Source organism: Canis aureus, chromosome 19 (assembly GCF_053574225.1).
Source record: "Canis aureus isolate CA01 chromosome 19, VMU_Caureus_v.1.0, whole genome shotgun sequence".
NCBI classification, from domain to species: domain Eukaryota; kingdom Metazoa; phylum Chordata; class Mammalia; order Carnivora; family Canidae; genus Canis; species Canis aureus.
This window is the reverse complement of record NC_135629.1, coordinates 47889373-47909271: the sequence shown is the minus strand read 5'-3', so window position 1 is coordinate 47909271 and position 19899 is coordinate 47889373. Positions and strand designations below refer to the sequence as shown.

The following is a 19899-nucleotide window of genomic DNA, read 5'->3' as shown; positions in this document are numbered from 1 at the left end:
CTGGGCTTCATTCAGAAGCAGGTGCCGCCCCTAACAATGACAAATACCTTTTATTGAACACCTTAAACAATGGGTCTTCTGTGTAAGAAACTTTAGATCCATTTTACAGATGAGGAAATTGAGGCTCTAAGAGAGTAAAGGTCTAAGGTCACACAGCTGGTGAAAATCTCCTTATATTGTCCCTTCCATGAGACCTCTAATTAGGAGATAATTTGGGAGACTTGAATGGTGGGAGAGGGGTGCTTTCTGTTCGGCAACACTTGGGGGCAAAAAAAAAAAAAAATCCATCCATTTTACTGAAATCAGAATTTTACTGGGTAACCTCACAGTGCCAGACTGGTTGACATATGGCTCCACTTTCCACTCTAGGCCACTGTAGGGCTGAGGCAGGGGTTGTACAGGCCTTTTAAGACAGCTCCCAGACCACGTGGAACAGCGTGGGCAGCTCAAGTGGTATCTCCGTTGATGCAGGGTGGTTTGAGGGGTAGGGGCTGGCTCCGGGATCCCGACGTTCTGGGAAGAAGCTGCAGGTTCTGGACCACATTCCTCAACTGGGCCTGAGTATTCTCCATCTCAGCCAGGCGGCGCTCCTGGAGAGGCAGTGGCTGTGGGCTCGGAGGCAGGGGAGGGTTGCACCCCAACCCTGGTTCCCTCCCCGCCTAGATCTTCCCCAGGGCTAGGGCAGGGGTCTCACCAGACTTCGCAGACGGTGATCCTCACTGCTTGGAGGGCCACGCTCTTGATCCAGCTGAGGGGTCCTGTGGGGATCGGGGGCAAGAGGGGAGGGTCAAAGACTGAGAAACTCCCCTCCAGAAACTCCCCTCCCTGGTTGGACAGCCAGGAATTTTGGGGGCGGGGCTTGTCTGGAGGCGGGGTTTGCCACGCTAGGGGGCGGGGCCTATATAAACTTGTAGCCGGGCTGAATCAGAGCCTTGAATGGCTGGGATGAAAGGACCAACCAACTCTTGGGGGCGGGGCTTGGCGAGTCGAGGGTGAGGTGGTGACAAAGATGAAGGTGTGCCCAGACTGAGAGACCCGGGACCAACCTGTTTGGGAGGGACTGATTGAGGAGTCGGGCGTGGAAGGTAGGACTCGCCAGCCACCTGGGGTGGGCGGAGCTGACCAAGAGGCCGGGCGAGACAGGTGTGTCGGGGCGGGGCTGGAAGGGGGCGTGGCTTGCCAGGAGTGATTGGCTGTGATTGAGAGGCAGGGCCCGAATGGAAGTGGAGCCTGGGCAGATCTGATTACAGCCGGCTCACCCGGGGGCAGAGCTAATGGAGGGGGCGGGGCTCACCCTTCTCGGAGCCTGGCGTCCAGGTCTTGAAGCTGGCGCTGAAGCTGCTCCTGCTTCTCCGTCAAGGCCTGGATGTGGGTGCTTAGCGACTCCACGAGGCCGGACAGAGCCTTCTGTTCCTCGCGCAGAGCGGCCACCTCACACTGTAGCTCTGCCAACTGTGGGGAGGGAGCAGCTATCACCTGACCCGTCGTCCCGCCCCATCTCCTCCCCGAAAAACCCTGACCTCCTTGTCCCCTGCTCTCTGCCTTCTCACTGCCCTGCCGGGTAAGGAAACCTCGCTCCCGTTTTACAGAGGAGCAAACTGAGGCTCAGAGAGGGTTGCACCAGGCCCGAGGTCACACAGCGCAGACAGCTTGCTATTTGAACCCAGACCTGCCTGGTTTTTCTGTCTTCTCAGTCCCGTCATTCCTCTCCGTGCGCAGACCTGAGCTGGACCTCACCTTGCCCACAGGTCGGTGCGTGCCCGTCGCCTGGTCTCTGTCCCGCGGCTGGTCCAGCTGGCGCTGCCAGGGCACCGACGGCTTCCGAGGCAACGATGCTGAGGCCCCGGTCCAGGGCCGGCCGCGGGGAGCGGGCCCCGTGCGTAGCGAGCTTTTGGGTCGCGGCCGGGGTCCTGCAGAGGGGCGGCGACGAGCGGGGCGGCCAGCCGGGACGCTCTGCGTGCGCTGCACTGGCCGGGGCAGCCGCGGGGGACGCTCTTCTTCTGGCTGCTGTCGCGCCCAACTCCCTGCGCCGTGAACGCTGCGTAGAGACTGGCTCTTGGAAATGAGAGGGGTGTGCTTGGGGAGATCCCGGGGAGCCAGGAAGCCTGGCTTCTCCCCTGCAGAGAAGCTGGGGGTGGAATGGGAGAGCTCAGATCCTTGACTGGCCTCTGAGCTGACCCCTGGCCAGAAATGACTCCACTTCTAATATCTTACTTCTGTGTGACCTTGTCACTAATGGAATCAGTTTGATCTCTGACCCTCTTCTGGATTTCTGACAATACTGTCCTCTCTATGACCATCTCTATAACCTCTAATTCCAATCTGACCCGGGCTTGACCTCTGCTCACAGGGATACCATCTTCCTTCCCTGTCTGACCCCCCTTTTGTACCTGACCTCTGACCTTAAGCTGACCCTGTCTCTGCCTCCTCACAGACCATGGTCCCTGATCTCTGACCGAATGACTTTACCTATAACTGTTGACCCCATTTGGCCCTGAGCCTGACCTCTGCTTACCATATGCACCTACTCCTGACCCTTGATGGTGCATCTTAATATCTGACCCTGATCTGACCCCATCTACAACCTTTCACTGAAACCTGACCCTCATCACTGACCACAATGTCACTTTCTCTGTGTGATCCCACATGTGACCTCTCCCTGACCTCTGCAATGACCAATCCCCACCTTGGACTTCAATCTGACCCAGTACCTGGCTTCTGACTATAACGTGAACCTCTCTCTGATCCCTTGGATGACCCCATCTCCAGCCTCTGATCTTTATGCAACACTGTTTCTGACAGTGAATCCCAACCTGACCCTGTTCTTGACCTCTGTCATGATCGTGTCTTCACCTCTGGCCCGTCTCACCCTGTGCTTGCCTTTGGTCCTGCTTATGCTCTCACCCATCAGAAGTGGGCCACACTTGAGGCAGGTAGGTTACCTGGAGTGAACCTGGGCTCGGGGTGGTGGGAGACGCATCGGCACAGTCACAGGCACAGGCCGGCCCTCCTCAATGGCTCGCAGGATGGTGGGCAGTGGTTCCAGGCTGTCACAGGTTGCCTGACGATGTATGCAGGGACAATGGTAAGCAAGCTCTCAGGACCATAGGCTCCCTGCCCTCTTGCCTCCCTACCCCAAACCCTGGGCTCTGGGCTCCCGCCATACCTGGTCAAGTTCAGCAAAGATGGTACAGAGCTGGGCATGCAGGACCGCCAGCTGGAGGGCTAAGTCACTGCTGCCCTGGTAGCCACTGGGTGCTGCATCCACATCCACCATGGCCACTTGGTCCAGGAAGTGTTGCATGGCTGGTCCGTGATCCTCCAGAAAGCTATTCATGAAGCCCATGTAGGCCTCCTTCTCACCAAACCTGGGCAGAGGTCGGACTGGGTTGGTCAGACCAGGCATCTGTAACCTCACTGCCCAGGCATGCCCCCCACCCCCACTTCCTCCCAGCACCTACGGGGCACTGTTGGCGAGGTTCTGGATGACCTTGGCAATCAGCGTGAGGGCGCGGGCTGGGCTAGGTGCAGGGTGCTCTGATGCCAGACCAAAGAGGCTGGGTGCCAGGATGGCAGGACACAGGAGCCTCAGGAAGAGGGAGGCACATACCAGTCGGGGGCCCAGTGCCTCAGAGCCACGTGCCTTACATGCTTCTCGCCAGCCTGAGAACACAGTGCCCAGCTCTGCTGGAAACCAGCTGGGGCAGAAGAGGCAATGGTCAAAGGAGAGGGTATGGATATAGAGGTCATATTCATGTCAAAGTTTTAAGGTCAGAAGTCAGGAGTCACCTGCACTATGGGTTCCAGGATTAGAGACATTGAGGATAATAATGCTTGGGGTCAGGATTTATGCTATAGTTATTCTGGACTCAGTAATCTTAGAGGGGGGTAGATACAAGGTCACAAGGGGATACAGTCCATGAGCCTGGGATATAGCTATAAGGGATCATGAGATTGGCATGCCAGATAACACAGTATTAAGTGGGATAGGCTTGAGGTTACAGGGTCACGTAGGTTCAGAAATCATGGTGTTGATATCCCAAGTGACATGGGACTGGATATATAGGTTAACCTAGGGTGGGAGTTTAAGGAATTGGAATCCCAGGTTTCTTGTGATCAGTTGCATGATATTTGGGGTATGGGGTCATTTAAGGTCAAGGGTCATGGAATTGGGGGGTTTAGCATCACCTGGAATCAGAGGTCCTATGTTAACTGAGGTCAGGTGGCAAGGAATTAGGGTATGGGGTCACCTATAGTTAGAGGACAAGGAATTGAGTCCTAGGTTGCTTGGGGTCAGTAACCCCAAGCTGACATGACATTGGGAATGGGTTACCAGATTTAGGGAACAACTTCAGTTAAACTTGAATTTCATGTAAAAATGAGTAATTTTTTAGTATAAGTATGTCCCAAATTTTGCATGCATCCCATTTAACTGGGCATCCTTTATTTTATCTGGCAACTCCAACTGGGGTTCAGGGTAATTAGCACAGTGGCTGAGAAGTAGGGCTAGCTAGGCTCAGGTGCTGGGGCCCTGATTCTCACTTGTAAGAGTGGATGATGTTTTGGAAGACTTCTTCACAACTGTTTCTCAGTCTGGCCTGGTGCTGTGGCAGCTCTGGGGCCGGGCACTTGCTGGGGTCCACCTCACAGTCCTCAGTGGAAGCGCAGAGACGCAGCACGACCTGCCCTGCAGTTCAGCACAGCCAAACAAGGGGCCAGGGGCCAGTGACCACTGGAACCCACTGCACTCAGCCTCCAACTCTGTCTCCAGTTTTCTCCGGAGATACCTAACATCTCTGGGGGACCCCCAGTTGCTTCCAGGATTCCAGCACCCTCTAAGGCACTACCCATTCCCGGCATCCAGGTTACCTAGGAGCTCCCAGGTCCCCCGTGGGGTTTCCTAGCCCGCCCAGATGGCTTCGGACATCCACCCTCTGGCTCACCCAGAGTCTTTTGGAGGTAATCTTGTGCCACCAGCTTCATGTACTCATCGATGGCCTTGGTGGCTAACGTATTTTCCCGGAATAGCAGCGCCTCACGGCCTCCACTGCGTGCCAGCTCTGCGGTGCCCAGGTCTGTCACCAGTGCCTGGGTATATTGGAGTTCACGTTGCGCGGGGAGCGGACTGAACCGGGGCATACAAGCCCTTGGCCTATCACTCACACCTGGGACACAGGCCCCACCCCCTCATACCTGCTGCTCAGGCCCAGTCCTCACTGCTAAGGCTCACGAGGTTGGAACCTCCAGCCCTCGCTGCAGAAATTTAAATCTTTCGGCTCGGAGGCTCAGTTCAGGCCCCGCCCCTCGTAGCTGAGGCGCAGGCCCCGCCCCTTGTGGTGCCCCGCCCCTCCTCCTTGCCACCGGGGTCCCCAGCCACCAGTACCCTCCCACCCTGCTCCCCGGAGCGCGAGATCAGCCAGCCTCTGGTCACTCGGGTCCGCCCCGTCGCAGCGCCGCACCTGCGCCCGGCCGGTGGCCTGCAGCACTCGCACCATGGCAGCCGCCAGCTCCTCCTTGGCCTGGGCGGACAGCGCGGGCTCCAGCGCCCCGCAGAGGCGCGCGTAGTGGAAGGTGAGGAACTCCGCCAGCTCCTTGTAGCGCTCGGACGGCAGCACGCGCAGGCGCCGCGCCCGGATCCGCGCTCGCAGCGCCGCGCCTGCTGGCGCCCCGAGCAGCGGGAACCAGCGCTCCAGGCCCGCGGCGGGCGCGCGGGGGACGCCCAGCTCTTCCAGTGTCAGCGCCACGCGGCCTAGCGCCGCTCCTCCCGGGCCGACTCCGTGCAGCCGTAACGACAGGCGACGCGCCGGCGGCAGCGCCTCGAAGTGGAAGCGCTCGGCCCAGAAGAGCTGGCTCGGGCCAGCCCGTGGCGCTGTGCGCGCCAGCAGCGCGCCGTCCAGCCACAGCTCGGTGCGCACGCCTGCGGTCGCCGCCGCTCGGGGCAGCCCCTTTGCCTCGTGCACCCACACGCTCAACCACGTCTCTTCCCGCTCCACGTTGTCCTGCAGACCGGAGTGGGGTAGGGGGGGAGGCGTCGGTGCTCGACGTGGGACACCATGCCCCCAGGGAGATCGCTGGGCCCTTGGGGGAAGACAAGGGCCACGGCGGTCTCAAGGTGGTTCTGTGAAAGCCCTCCAGCGTTACTGGGTCCCGGCGAAGAGATCCGAGCTCAAGGGGTGGAAGAGCAGCCGCGGGGTGGGGACTTGGCGTTTGCCGGGTAGGCGGAGCTTTGGGTGCTACTAGGTCCCGGATTGAATTGAAGGGATGGGGTTGTGTGTGCCAGGGGCTGGTAATAGGCGGGATCTGGGGAGGGTCTCCGAGTGGTTGCAAAGTGTTAGCGGGCAGGTGTGTCTAAGAGGCAGGGTTAGGGCGCGGGCGGGGGCTTGGGTTGCTGGGGAGGGTTGGGGAGGGGGAGGGCGGGGCCTCCACGTCCAACTTCACTGCTGGTACTGACCTGGCTGGGCTGGAAGTGGCGGCGAAGGTCCTCGATCCAGCGGTCTCTCTCAGCCGCCGAGCGACAAGAGAAGCAGCGGCTCCCGCCTGCCCACGTTACCTGTTGGGGATGCGGATTCAGGGGTGTGGTTGAGGCCAAGAGTAGAACCCAAGGGTCGGGGTAAGGTGGAGAGTTGTCTGCATTTACCTGGAAGCAGTGAGGCTCCTCCAGGAGGCTGGGGTGCAGGGGCCAGATCCGCACATCCCGCTCAGCACCCAGGTCCAGCTCGGAGAGTGTGGCCAGCGATTCCCGAGAGCCCAGAGCACTGAGGGATCCGGGGAAGGGGCGATTGAACAAGTGGTCATCCTTCCCTCCTCCCCACCAACCCACCCCCTATCGCCTGAAGGGTGGAGAGAGGTCAGGATGAACTTGAACCTAAACTGGACTTGAACTCTTCGTTTTTAGGATAAAAACTCAACTCCTCGTGGTAACCTGTGTCACCTTATATAGTACAGCCCTTGTCGCCTTTTGGCCACATTTCCCTGCACTTAATCCCTTTCTCTGAGTTCCAGTCATCCTGGCCTTGTTTTTGTCACTTCATCTGGCCTTTTGGCCTTTGTGGTCCCTGTCTCCTGCCTGGAATGCGTTTCCTGCCCCTCCTGGGCTGGAGAACTTCCATCCATCCTTCAGATCTCAGCTCAGTGGTCCCTTCCCTGACACTCCCAGGCCAGGGTCTTTCAGTAACTCCAGCATCGCTCAACATGGACACAGAGGGGCCAATGGGAGGTATTTGGTGAAGGTAGGAATGGTAGGCAGGTGGAAGTGGTGGGGGAATGTGTAATCCCAGCCCCTTGGGCCCCTCAGAGACTCTTACCCATCCCGAGAGGCACTGGCTCCCATCTCCGACCTGGCCTTTTTCTTCTCTTTCAGCCGCTTGAGCAATCCCTGCGGGAAGGGGGCTATCAGCTGGCTAGAATCCTATTCTCCCTCCTCAGCTTCTTTCCGCCCCAAGGTGTCCTGGTTGGCCTGTCGGTTTGGGGGGACCACAATACTAATGCTGTAGTAATAAAGGCAACCTATAGCTCCCTTATCTAAAGCATCCATCCTATGCTTTTCTGCATTCTCTGTTGATGTCTCATAAACAGCCCCGAGGGGGGTTTCTCTCATTAGTTCCATTTGACTGCCAGAGACCGTGAGGGCCAAAAAAGTGAGCTGCCCAAGACCACCAAGTAAGAATCCCCGTTCATTTCTGAGCATCTGGGAGTCTTTGCTCTCCCCTCCACCTCCCATTGGGTGGATGCCTTACCCGAACGTTGTGGACCTGGTTGGAGCCAGCAGCATCGGGCTCAGTCTTCCCAGGAATCCGATCTGTAGGTGGTCAGGGGTGGGAAGGTGAGGGGATGGGATTGTCTTGGATTCTGCTCCACCTTGACATCCTCCCAAATGCCCCAGCCCTCCACACCTCTGACACTTACCTGGATCCCTGAGGTTCCCCATGGCTACCTGGATGCTGCCCTCAGAGCTAGCACTCCCCGCCCGGGACCGGCGAGGACCCTGTTGTCCATAAGAGTGGGAAGTCATAAAGAGGAGGCAGGCCCCTTTCCATTATCCTCTCCTCCCCCCACTCATCTATCTCCTTCTCACCCTCTTCTTCCCTCCCCCTTGCCCCTGTGACCCTTCTCACCTCCTCCTCACCCCCAAGCAGCACCAGCTTCCCATCGAGCAGGGTGAAGGCCCCAATGTTCCAGATGGGTACGTCAGGCGTGGGGGCCTCAGGGATCTGTGGGGCAGGGGTCTCTGGCTCCGGCTCAGGCTCTGGGTAGAGGAGTTGGTACCAGGGACCTGGGAGTCCTTTCCTCTCCCTCAGAGGACCCTCTCCATTTGCAGAGGTTCATCAGGTGTTCCCTCCCAGATGTCTCCTCTCTTCCCAACCCCAGCCCACCCAGCAGCCTTGCCAGGCTGTTGTTGGACAAGTTTCCACCCCTCTCTGGCCCTTATCCCCACAGGCCATGGGGAGTAGACACGTGTGCCCTATATGGTGTTTACTGCTCCTGGTGCCTTCTCTCATTTAATCCTCCAAAAGCCGTTCAAGGGCTTTTATAATCCCCATTTTGCCAAGGAGGAAACTGAAAACCACAGAGGTTGAGTGGCGTGCCCAGGGTCACACAGCTTGTGAAGTGGTTGAGCCGGGCTTCAAACACAAGCATTCTTCTCTTAACCAAGACAGTAGGTAGGTCCAAGAGGTTAAACAACAAGACAGCATCCTTGATTCCTTACATAAATAACTAATCTAAGGTGGAAAGCATTCAACGTTTAAGAGAGGAATAGAAAGGGGATCCCTAGGTGGCTCAGCGGTTTGGCGCCTGCCTTTGGCCCAGGGCGTGATCCTGGAGTCCCGGGATCGAGTCCCACGTCGGGCTCCCTGCGTGGAGCCTGCTTCTCCTTCTGCCTGTGTCTCTGCCTCTGTCTGCCTGTCTCTCTCTCTCTATGTCTATCATGAATAAATAATAAATAAAAATCTTAAAAAAAAAGAGAGGAATAGAAAAAAGATCAGAGTAGGGGGAGGTGGTGGTGCAGTGGGACAGGGAAAGCCTCCAGAGATGGTAGGTTTGCAATGGATCTTGAAGAGCAGGTTGGATTTTGACAGAGCTGGAGGAGACAAGGGCAGGAACAGCTTGGTTGCAAAGGCTTGGAGATGACAAGGCCCAGAAAAGGTAGGAAGGGCCCAGAGGGCTCAGAGGCTAGAGGGGGAAGATCCAGGTTGAGAGTGGTTCAGAATCTTGGATGCCAGTTAGAGAACTGGAGGTTTATTCCTGGGGGGTAATGGGGAGCCATGGGAAGTGTTTGAGCAGCAGGGGGGGTGGGTGGGGGGGAGCAGTCCTGCTTGTTGGAGAACTCTCTCTCCATACTATGTTTTGAGCAATACCGGATACCCTGGAGGGGGTTGAAGGGAATGCCTCTGCAAAATGGGAATACGAACAGTGAGAAATGAGCTTCCAGGAATAGACAGGAATTGATGGGCTGAATCAACCCTTCCAGGTTACCTGTCCATCCTATTGTTTTCCCATCAGGGGAATAAATAACTTGTTAACAGATCATTTAAAACATGTTGGGCCCTGGGCTAGTGCTACATTCCTGAACTCCAGTCTTTATGGCATCCCTTTCTCCTCTAGATCTCTCTGTGGAACAGCCCCATCTGTCATTTTGGTTTGCTTGTTTACTGTCTGTCATGCCCACTACACTGTGAGTGAACTATGTGGGGTAGGCAGTTTCACCTGTTTTGTTCACTGCTGTGTCCTTAGTGCCTACTTCAAGGCCTGGCATGTAGTAAATGTGCAACAGACCTCTGTTTGGATGAGTGAATGAATGAATAAATGAATGAATGAATGATTGAATATGAGCAAATGAAATAATATATGCTTTAAGGTAGGGATTAGGATCTCCATCAGTTAAATGGAGAAACTGAGGTTCAAAGAGGTGAAGAAACTGAAGATACGGAGGCCAGGGGGCAAGAGAGTAAGAGGTGGCTGAGGTGGATGGCCAAGCCAGAGAGGATGAGCCTGAGCTGCTGGATATGAGGAGAGACCCATTAGGGCCAAGAGCCATTTAGCGTCTGGACAGTGCCACCCTCCGTCTCTTTCCTCTCCCTTCCCCAGGATGGACCCCCAGCCCACAGGTTCCCGGCCACTCCCCCCACCTCTAGTCCCCATGTGAGAGGGAAGAGGGCAGCTGGGCCCCAGCCACTTCCTGTTGGGCTTCTGCACTCCCCACAACTTCCTGTGTCTGTAGAGCTGATGCTCCGGAGGCAGACATACGCCCAGCATCCGGCCTCCCAGCCTGGGTGGGGGAGCCATGTACCTGGGGCTTCTGGCTCTGGCTCTGGCTCCAGCGGCGAGCTCTTATGCCTTCCCCAGAGGGTCTTGGATAGCCGCAGGCGGCTTGTGCGTGACTCCTTGGGGGGCGAAGAGAGGACACGACGGAACAGCGAGCGGGAGGCAGGCTGGCTGCTGACCATGGGCTCCTGGTGGCTTAGCGCCCGCCCCCAGCTTGCAAGTCGGCCCCAGCGGGACCCTCCAGCTACTTTCTCCCCATCGCCCCCCGTGTGCCAGCGGTAGGAGGTTATCGGGGACGAAGCTGCAGGCTGGGTTTGGGAGGCCTTGCAGGGTGATGGTGGTTCCATGGCAGCGGTTCTCCTGGGGGGCAAGAGGGTGACAGTGCTGCCCAGTATGTTCCCCTATGCTGTCCTCATCTTGGCCCCCTCCCCACTCTCAGCTCCTCCCTCCAGGAACCCTCTCCGTGGCCACATGCAGTCCCTCCCTTACCTTGATTTGTAGACCAGCCCCAAAATCAGCAGTGTCTCTACCCTGCCTGGCTTCCTCCCGCTGAACGCAACTCCACGTGACCCTGTCTGTCCCACCCCACCCCACCCCACAGCCTGGCTGGGAGGGCACAGTGGCGGCAGGATGAGGGAGGGAGAGGAGGTGACAGAGCAGGACCCACAATCTCTTGCTGATCGGGAGGCAGCGATTCCTCTCTCTGAGCCTCAGATGCCATCTCTGCAAAATGGGTACATAACTGACCAAGTGCTGGTGAGAACACAGAGCACCTGGAGCTCTCCTCCACTGCTGGTCAGAGTGTAGATCAATTCACTGAAGTCGGAAAACTGTCTTGATCTCCTAACATTGACTATACACCTCTCTTCTGGCCTTGCATTTATAGTGCTAGATATACACCCAATAGACATGCCCACTAACACTCTGAAATAGCCCCAAACTGGAGGCAAGTCAAGTGTCCATCTACTCTAGAATGGATCAATTGTGATCTCTTCCACAGTGGGATACCACGCAGCAACGAAACGAGCAAACTGCTGGAGGACTGAACTCGGATGAGTCACAAACAATGGAGAGTAAATACTGTGTGGTCCCTTTTATATTAAGTCGCAAAGGAGGCAAAACTGGGTGGAACAAGTCAGAATGTTGGTTTCCTTTGTTTGTTTGTTTGTTTGTTTGTTTAAAGATTTTATTTTATTTATTCATGAGATACAGAGAGAGAGAGAAAGAGAGAGAGAGAGAGAGGCAGAGACACAGGCAGAGGGAGCAGCAGGCTTCATGCAGGGAGCCTGACGTGGGACTTGATCCTGGGGTTTCCAGGATCAGGCCCTGGGCTGAGGGCAGCTCTAAACCACTGGACCAGGGGCTGCCCTGTCAGTTTCCTTTGGAAGAGGGTAGAGGAGCATGCGGGAAACTTCTGGAAATTGATCTTTTTTTTTTTCCTTTTTTTCTAATGGTGGCAAAAGTCACATAACAAATTTAACATGTCCCGTTTCTTGAACTGGGTGGGTGCTGGTTACATGGGTGTGTTCTGTTGTGAAAAAATTTTTTAAAGATTTTTATTATTCATGAGAGACGCTCAGAGAGAGAAAGACAGAGACATAGGCAGAGAGAGAGGCAGAGAGAGAAGCAAGCTCCACGCAGGGAGCCCGATATGGGACTTCATCCCAGGACTCCAGGATCACGCCCTGAGTGGAAGGCAGGTGCGCTGAGCTACCCAGGCATCCCCTGTTGTGGAAATTTATTGGGCTATACAGTTCAGTGCATTTTCCTGTATCTCTGTTGTACTTTTTTTTTTTAAGATTTTATTTATTTATTCATGAGACAGAGAGAGAGGCAGAGGGAGAGCAGGCTCCATGCAGGGAGCTCGATGTAGGACTCGACCCCCAGAACCCCAGGATCACGCCCTGGGCCCAAGGCAGACCCTCAACCGCTGAGCCACCCAGACGTCCCTCTCTGTTGTATCTAAAGTAAGTGTTTACTTATAAAAAAGAGGTGAGCAAATGCTGTTCTAAGAAGTGAGTGAGTCAGCATTAGGACTGGTTGAATTCTGGACCAGGGGTGCGTTCTAGTACCAGCTGGTCCTTTTCTCGCTGTGACCTCAGGCAAGTCACTTCCTCTCCGTGAGCCTCGGTTTCCTTATTTGTACAACAAGATGACAACATTAGCTCCAGAAGGCTCATAATAGGAGCCTCTGTTTACTCAATAAATGTTTCCTGAGTGTCTACTATGTACTAGGTGCTGGAGAAGCCACAGGGGACTAAAAAAGCTTGGCTCTTGCCCTCCTCTTGGAACTCAACAGTCCAATGAGGGAAACAGATGATGAACATCAATGCAGGACATTTCTAGCTAGTGAGGACGACTTGGAGGGAAATAGACTGGAGTATAGGCTGAGTAGAAGTGGAAAAATCCAGGAGGGCCTCCCTGGAAAGGTGATACTTATGGCCCAAAGCATACGGAGCTGACCATGGGATGAGCACGCCAAATAGAAGGAACAGTTTGTGCAAAGGCAAAAGTGACCAGAATTCACAGGGTGGAGTGAGTTGGACCACTTTCATGGGCACGTAGCAGTCACCCAGGGCCCCCATGCTTACAAGGGCACCACACTGCGTTTGATTTAATGCTTTGCTGTTGCTGTCTTAAAGTTCTGGCGTTTTGAACAAGGAGCCCTGCATTTTCATTTTGCCCCGTGTCTTACAAATTCTAGAACCTGTCCCAAGGAGTAGAATATTCCGTGAGGGCCAGAAGCCCCTTTCCTGGAGCTGGACATGTTCACACAGATGCACACACCTTAGGTATGCCCACCTCATTCATACTGCACTCAATCCATTCACTGCACAAACACCTAGAGTTTTCTTATGTTCCGATGTATCCCTGGGCCTTTCCCACTTCACTGACTACTGATTCACTTCCAACTCCCTGCATTTTTACTGGAGGTCTTTCTCTGATGATGGAGTCCACTCTCTCCATGCAACAAGCAGCCCCAAAGTGTCAGAGAATTAATACTTCCCTGAGATCAGCCCTTAACCAATGACTTTGAAGGTTGGAGGATCAATACCCCAGCTTCCTTGGATCAATACTCCACCCCTCTCTTGGGTGGGATGACTCTGAGGAGTGTGTCTTACACTGTCCCCCAAAGTCTCCAGTGGGATTGAGCTCCATGTCCTTTCAGTGCCAACTTGCTTGAGAGGACTGCCTTCCTTTCTCTACCTCTCTTCCTCACTCCCCAACTGATAAGTCCTAGGATCACCTTCCCCTCCCAAACTACTTGTACTCAAATTCTTGTGTCAGGTCCACTTCTTGGCAAACACAAAGTAAGACAATGTGTGCAAACATAAATGATGCATAGATACAGGCTTTCTTTCCACTTTCTCTTTTAAAAATATTTTATTCATTTATTTGGCAACATGCACAAGCAGGGGGGAGCGGCAGGCAGAGGGAGAGGGAGAGGGAGAAGCAGGACTTCCTGCGGAACAGGGAACCTGATGCAGGATGATGCAGGACACGATCCCAGGACCCTAGGATCATGACCTGAGCTGAAGGCAGATGCTTCACCGACTGAGCCACCGGGGTGCCCCTCCACTGTCTCTTTATTGGGGGTCTGTGGCTGGCAGGATCATTGGAGGTGGCTTCCTTTTGGATCTCCAGGAGGCTCTCCTGGCTGTTCTTGGATTCACATTCTAGAAAAGACAGGGGAGTGTGAGGCTTGTGGAGTAGGGGCCTGCCCCTGTCATGGTGGGACCCTGGGTAGGGAAGAGGACGGGACCCCAAAGTTAGGGGGTGGGTGCAATGCTGGCTGCAGGCCAGCTTAATGAAATAAGGTGGCAGTGTGCAGATAACATGAGAATGTGCAGGTGTGAATATAGAGAATTTTTGGTAATCGAGGTCAGGGGCTAGGTGTGCTGGCTGGAGGTAGACTGCTCCATCATAAGAGCTGTCATCGGGGGTCAGGGAGGCTGGGGCTGAGCAAGCATCTTCAGGGCTGAGATTGGGCAAAGCACTGCAGGACAGCACTAGATGCTGGGCAGAGTTTGCACAGGCAAAAGGGTTTTCTGTAGAGGGTCACAGGCTAAGTTAGCATTGTGTGGACAGGGGGCCCTTTGGGTAGGGGATGAGGGTGAGGCCAAGGTTGGGTATTCTGGGTGAGGTTGTGCAGGCAGGTAGGGCTATGTAGGGCCAGGGTCCATGCCTTGGTTGGGAGGGCAGGGGTGTTAGGAGTGGATAAAGGACAAGCTGGCTGGGTCAGGGCTGAGCTGAGATTGTACAGGAGCAGGACAGTGGGCAGGGGCTGTTGCAAGTAGAACGACTGAAGTCTGGGCCGAGGTTGCCTGAATCGATGGACTGCAAGGGGGACCTGGCTGAGGCTGCGTGTGAGCACAGGGGTTACAGTAAGGAGTCAGGGGCCTGCCGAGGTTTTGCAGGCAGACAGGGGTCAGAGCTGCGCTCCGAGCTTGTGCGGAGGGACCGGCCACAGGCTGAGGTAGTGCGGCGTCTCGTACTCACCGCTGCGAAGCGCGGCCAGGTGCGCAGCAGGTTGAAGAGCGCGTCCCCGGGGCAGTCAGTGCGCACGAGCTGGCGGTGGCCAAGCAGCGTGTAGTCGGGCCGCAGGAAGCCAGCCCGCACTGCGCAGCCAGGGAGCACGTCCTGCACGGTGCGAAGCGCAGCCTCGGTAGGCAGCTCCGCAGTGTAGTTGCCCACGAAGGCCACGCCGAAGCCGCGAGAGTTGTGGCCGAGCGTGTGCGCGCCCACCCAGTGCCAGCCGCGGCCCTCGTACACGTAGCCGTCTGAGCCTATCACGAAACTGTAGGGGGAAGAGGGAAGCAGGCGCCACGCGGCGCGACGGCGGCCCCGCCTTTCCGCCGGCCCCCGCCCCAGTTCTGCACCTGACCCAAGTCCCGCTCGGTCGCTGTGGCTCTGCCCTGTCCATCTTCCTCCCACTCCCCACGTGCCACTGCAGAAACCATCCCATTTTTCTGGATCTGTCCGTCGGCATTGGCCACCTCCCTTTCTACCCTGTGCCCTCGGTGTCTCAGGTACAGCTCCTGCCCAATTCAGAGACCTTTTCAGCCTTAGGTCATATTTCATCACTGCTCCGTCCCAGACCCAGGTCTTAACCACAGGTCCTGCGTCCTTTCCTAGCTCCTACCCTAGACCCAAGAATCCCACCGCGAGAGCCAGGACCGGGTCAAGACCACGCCCCCTTTCACCTTTCTCAGCTCTCCCCAAACTCCTCCTCCGGCCCGCCCCCTTGGCTCCAGTCCAAGCCCCGCCCCTGGCCCCGCCCCGCCCACCCCGTCTGTCTCCTAAGAGGTTCCAGAGCCCACCCGCGCAGCTTACCTGTAGCCAATGTCGTCCCAACCCCGGGTATCCTGGTGGAAGTGCTGCATAGAGCGCATGTCGGCGGCGCAGTGCGCGAAATCCGTGCAGGGTGGCGCGGGAATGTATGTGTGATGCACGTACAGGAACCCGAGTGGCAGCTGCAGCGACCTCGGGCTGCCCCGATAGGGCGCGGCGCCCCAGCGGCAACGGGGGTGGATGGCCGGGCACCCTGCAGAGAAGGAAGTCCAGGGCTGGGGTCAGCCAGCGTTTCTCTGCCCGCCGCCTACACCCCCATTAGAACGCACATATGGACCATCCCTCCAGACTTGAGGACATGTCCATCTCGCACCAGACCCCCCCCCCCCCAATGGGATCCAAACTAAATTTAACAGCATCTCAGTTCCGTTGCAATATCTGCTATGCTTCCCATCACCTTGAGGATGAACCCCACGAATCTTAGCTCTTATTTTAAGGCCCTTTGCAATCCAGGACTCAACACTCTGCAGCTGGCTCTGCTCTGAGTTCTAGGGGAGGGACAGCCACAGTGAGAAAAGAGGAATTTCAGCCCCCATTTATCATTCTCTGATTGTGTGCTACTTGCTTTACTTGCTTCGTCTTTAAGCCACCCAGCACATCCAAGAGGAACCAATGATCTTCCCAGGCTTCACTAAAGAAGGTGAGTTTCGGAGAAGTGAAGCAACTTCCCTAAAGATGCACAGGAGTAACTGGCTGAACTTCCACTTGAACCTCTGTGCCTTTGTATGTGCTGAGCCCACCTCCTCAAATGCCCTCTACCTCCCCCAGCCTTTTTTTTTGGCGGTGGGGGGGGGGGGAATGAACTTTTATTCATCCTTTAAGACTCAAATCTAGCCTTTCCTTACCTGTGCAGCTGCCCTGGCTCTCCAGCCTGAACTGCTCTTTCTCCCTCTGCAATCGGTCCTGGATCCCCCTGACCAAATGAAGCTATGAGTGTCTGTATCTGTGTTGGGGGGTGAGGGTCATAGGGCGTGGGGACCCTTCTCACCCAGGAAGGCCTCAGTGAATTCCTTGGTAGCATTGGTGGCCACCTCTGCCAGCTGTTCTTGGCTCATGCCCCTCAGCTGAGGGTGTGTTGGCTCCAGCCTCTGTAGCAGGATGAGGGCCCCCCATACCTGCTGGGTCAAGGTGGGGGTTGAAGTTAGAGCAGCTGTGTTCTGCCGTCGGAAGTTGCTGCGAAATCCTGGATCTCCAGCCACCCCGGCTCCATAGTATTCGCTCAGCAGGTGGCTGAGAGGTGGCCTAGGCTCAGGGGTTCGGCTGAGATAATCTCCAAGGAGGACTCCATCCAGCGCCCCATTGAGGAAGGCCATGGTGACTGGCGATGTCCCAGAGTGTAAGAGTGTGAAGGTCCGGGGGGCAGATAGCTGATCCCAGCAACCCTCAGTCCCCAGGCCCGCATGGCTCCAGGTCTGAGGGCCCTGGAGGAAGGACAGACCCAGGTCTCTGGCCAGGGTGACCACCAGGAGGCTGTCCACAGTGGTTGGGGACCTGGCTTTGGCACCTGGCAAGGAAGTGTGGACATCTGGAGAGGTGACTGGGACATCTGGAGAGCCAGGTCTAATACCTGTAGAGGTGGGTTTGACATCGAGATCAGTGGCTTTAATATTTGGAGATGTGGCTCCAACATCTGCAGAGGTGACATCTGGGGGGGCATCCCTGGGTTCTAGGGATGTGGCTCTTACATCAGGAACCATGACTCCAGTGTCTGGAAAGGTGGTTCCAGCATCCAGAGGGGTGGCTGTGCTGTCCAAGGGCAGGTTTACAACCCTGCGACCCTGTAGCCCTGCCTCCAGTCCTGCCAGAAGAGGCTCCACAGCCACTGTTGAGCCATCGGGTGCCAGCACCACTCCATATTCCTGCCTGTCCCGAATACCATGTTGGGCCATGTCCTTGGTGAGGGCTCTAAGCTCTGGGCTCACTTGGTGGGGATCCAGATTGGTGGCTTTGAGATTTTGCCGCTCCAGCAGGAAGTGATGGAGGAGATCACGGGGGCCAGAGTCCTGGACTAACAGCAGCCACGCAGAAGCCACATGGCTCGCCTTGGTGGCTGGTACCTTCTGCTCCAGCTCAGCCAGGGCCTGGATGACAGAGTCCATGAGCAGGGGTAAGGTTGCTGCAGGAGGAGGAACAACATTAGCCCAGTGGCCCAGCACCCCCTTGTTCCTCTCCCTGCTGCTTCCACATTTTCTCAGTGCCCCCAACTCTCATCAGACAACCCTATGACCACTACCACTGTCCTTGTGTAGATGAGGAGACTGAGGCACAGATAACAGGTTAAGGAGCTTAGACGATCAGTGAGCACTGGGGAGCCATGGCAGGTTCATGAGCAGGAGAGAGACATGGCCTGGTTAATATTCTAAGATTGCCCCTTTGGCTACCCTGTGGAGCACAGACTTGGAGGAAGCTAGAGTAGGGAAGGGGACACAGTGTGGGTGTAAGCAATGAAGGTGGCTGAAGCCAGGGTGGAAGCAGTGTGATAGACAAAAATGGGCAGAGTTCCCAGGTGTTTTGAGGGGGAAATGGACAGTTCTTCGTGATGAATTGGAGTTTGGGGGATTTTAGAGGGAAAGGTGTCTCTAGGGATGGCCAGGGGAGAGAGTGGGCTTGTGCCCAGTGAGGGAAATGTCAGTGGCTGAACCTAGAACCTAGGAATGCTGGACTCAGAGCTGAGTGGGATGTTGAATGATAGCTGATAATTATTAGACATTTACTATGTGTCAGGCACCATTCTAGGTGACTTATAAAATTTAACCCCATTAATCCTCACAATGACCCTGTGAGCACAGAGAGGTTGAATCATCTGCATAGGGTTACACAACTAGGAAGTGGCAGAGGCAGGATTTGAACCCGGGAAGTTTTAATCCTTACACTGTCCAGAATCTAGGTTCTTCTCCAGACAGTCTACACTATGATTCCTCTATAACTTTGTTCTTTTCTTTGCCTAAAATGCCCTTTCCTGTTTCTCCATCAAGTAGAGTTTTTATCCTTCTTCCTGTCCTAAATCTATGTTCTCTCCTCCAGGAAACTTTCCTGATTTTTGCTCTTCTGGCCCAAGCCCTTCCCCTAGCTTCTGTCCTGACCTCACGGGGAGCATCTGGAGACTGGAGGTTCTTTGAGACTGGGGCCTCCTGAGGTATCCAGCGTCACCCTGTACAGGGCTGGACACAGAGGGGGCAGCAGTCCACTTTTGCAGCACTGAGTCCTGGCCCCAGATCTCTGCCTTCTGACCCACCTGTCCCTGGCTCCAGCCGCAGCAGCAATCCGAGCAGGATCCAGAGGACACCCTGGGCCACCACTGGGGGGTTCCAGCTTCTGAGGGGCATTTCCAGTTGACCTTAGCTGAGACCTTGGCAGAACTGGAAGAGGATAGGCATGGAGAACTGAGCAGTGCCTTTGGCTACTGTCAAAGTCCAGGGGTGAATGACATGGCTGCCCCTTGCGGAGCTGTGGGCGGGAGGTAGTGGAAGCATGGAAACAGAGTGCCATGGGTCAAGGTCATCTGGATTTCAGGGGCTCTCCCATCCTATCCTGTCCCTCCCAGGCTGAGGTCAAGGGTCAGCAAGCCAGGCCCATCCCAGGAGGGGCCTGGAGCCCAAGTAGTTTACACTCCAACAACTCTGCCCATTCCCAAGAGAGGTAGACTGAGGCCAGTCCAGCAAGCCCTACTCACTTCCTGTAATTATTATTCTGGAGCTGCAGCTGGCCACCAGAGGGGACTCTCACCTGCCTGCCCAACTGGTAAGACCGGCTGTGCTGGTGGAGGAGAGAGAAGGAAAGACCTTGTGTTGGGACTGCCTCTTGCCTTCTTTGCTGCCAGCACCTCAATCTCAGGCAAAGGGTGGGTGCAGGGGCTGGGGATTGTTTTTGATGAAGCCTGTTCTGAGCCCCTGGTATCAGGAGCTATCACCTCTTACCCAGTTCCAGGTCCTGGGCCCAAGCATCCAAAGGTAGCGGGGGAGCAGGGATGGGGCTGGAGCATTCAAGACCCTGGCTTTGTCCCAGAAGCTGGCTTCTGGGCTCACCTGGGTTGACAGTGAGGGGTCCTCCTCTTTTCTGGTGCAGTGTGGGTGGCTGAGTCCTGTACTGATGAACCTGCCTCCCCTTTATCCCAGTGTCAGGTGGGATGGGCTCCAAGTGGTTGGGGCTGCGGTGTGAATTGCTTCATTGTGGGCCTCCCACCCCGAAACCAGCCTGGGGAGTTTCCAGGAGGCCCACCAGGCTGAGGACTCAGCATGGGGCGGACCCTGGGCGGGCCTGGGAATGCCCAGGCTGAGCCAGACC

At 55.9% G+C, this 19899-nt stretch overlaps 3 protein-coding genes across 3 annotated transcripts in view; 1 reads left to right on the top strand and 2 right to left on the bottom strand.

The window, feature by feature from the left end:
• Nucleotides 1-291: 291 nt before the first annotated feature.
• RASAL3 (RAS protein activator like 3) lies at nt 292-10868 on the bottom strand. The gene is made up of 18 exons (XM_077859584.1): nt 10753-10868; nt 10289-10623; nt 8115-8245; nt 7906-7984; nt 7737-7798; nt 7305-7375; nt 6638-6755; nt 6452-6550; nt 5460-5999; nt 4944-5088; nt 4543-4687; nt 3462-3698; nt 3167-3368; nt 2943-3061; nt 1738-2128; nt 1295-1452; nt 695-758; nt 292-590 (listed from the first exon to the last, which is right to left on the bottom strand). Exons 2-18 carry the CDS (start codon nt 10608-10610, stop codon nt 447-449), a joined length of 3027 nt encoding a protein of 1008 aa, XP_077715710.1. The 5' UTR covers nt 10611-10623; nt 10753-10868; the 3' UTR covers nt 292-446.
• CYP4F22 (cytochrome P450 family 4 subfamily F member 22) overlaps nt 971-19899 on the top strand; it is a 68591-nt gene continuing 49662 nt past the window's right edge. The window contains exon 1 of the mRNA XM_077859587.1: nt 971-1085. The gene's annotated coding sequence lies outside the window, so the exon portion shown is untranslated. The remainder of the gene's footprint in view (nt 1086-19899) is intronic.
• Nucleotides 13629-19054, bottom strand: PGLYRP2 (peptidoglycan recognition protein 2). The gene is made up of 5 exons (XM_077857477.1): nt 18851-19054; nt 16604-17731; nt 15598-15808; nt 14764-15061; nt 13629-13940 (listed from the first exon to the last, which is right to left on the bottom strand). The coding sequence occupies exons 1-5, from the start codon at nt 18939-18941 to the stop codon at nt 13851-13853; spliced, it is 1818 nt and encodes a 605-aa protein (XP_077713603.1). The 5' UTR covers nt 18942-19054; the 3' UTR covers nt 13629-13850.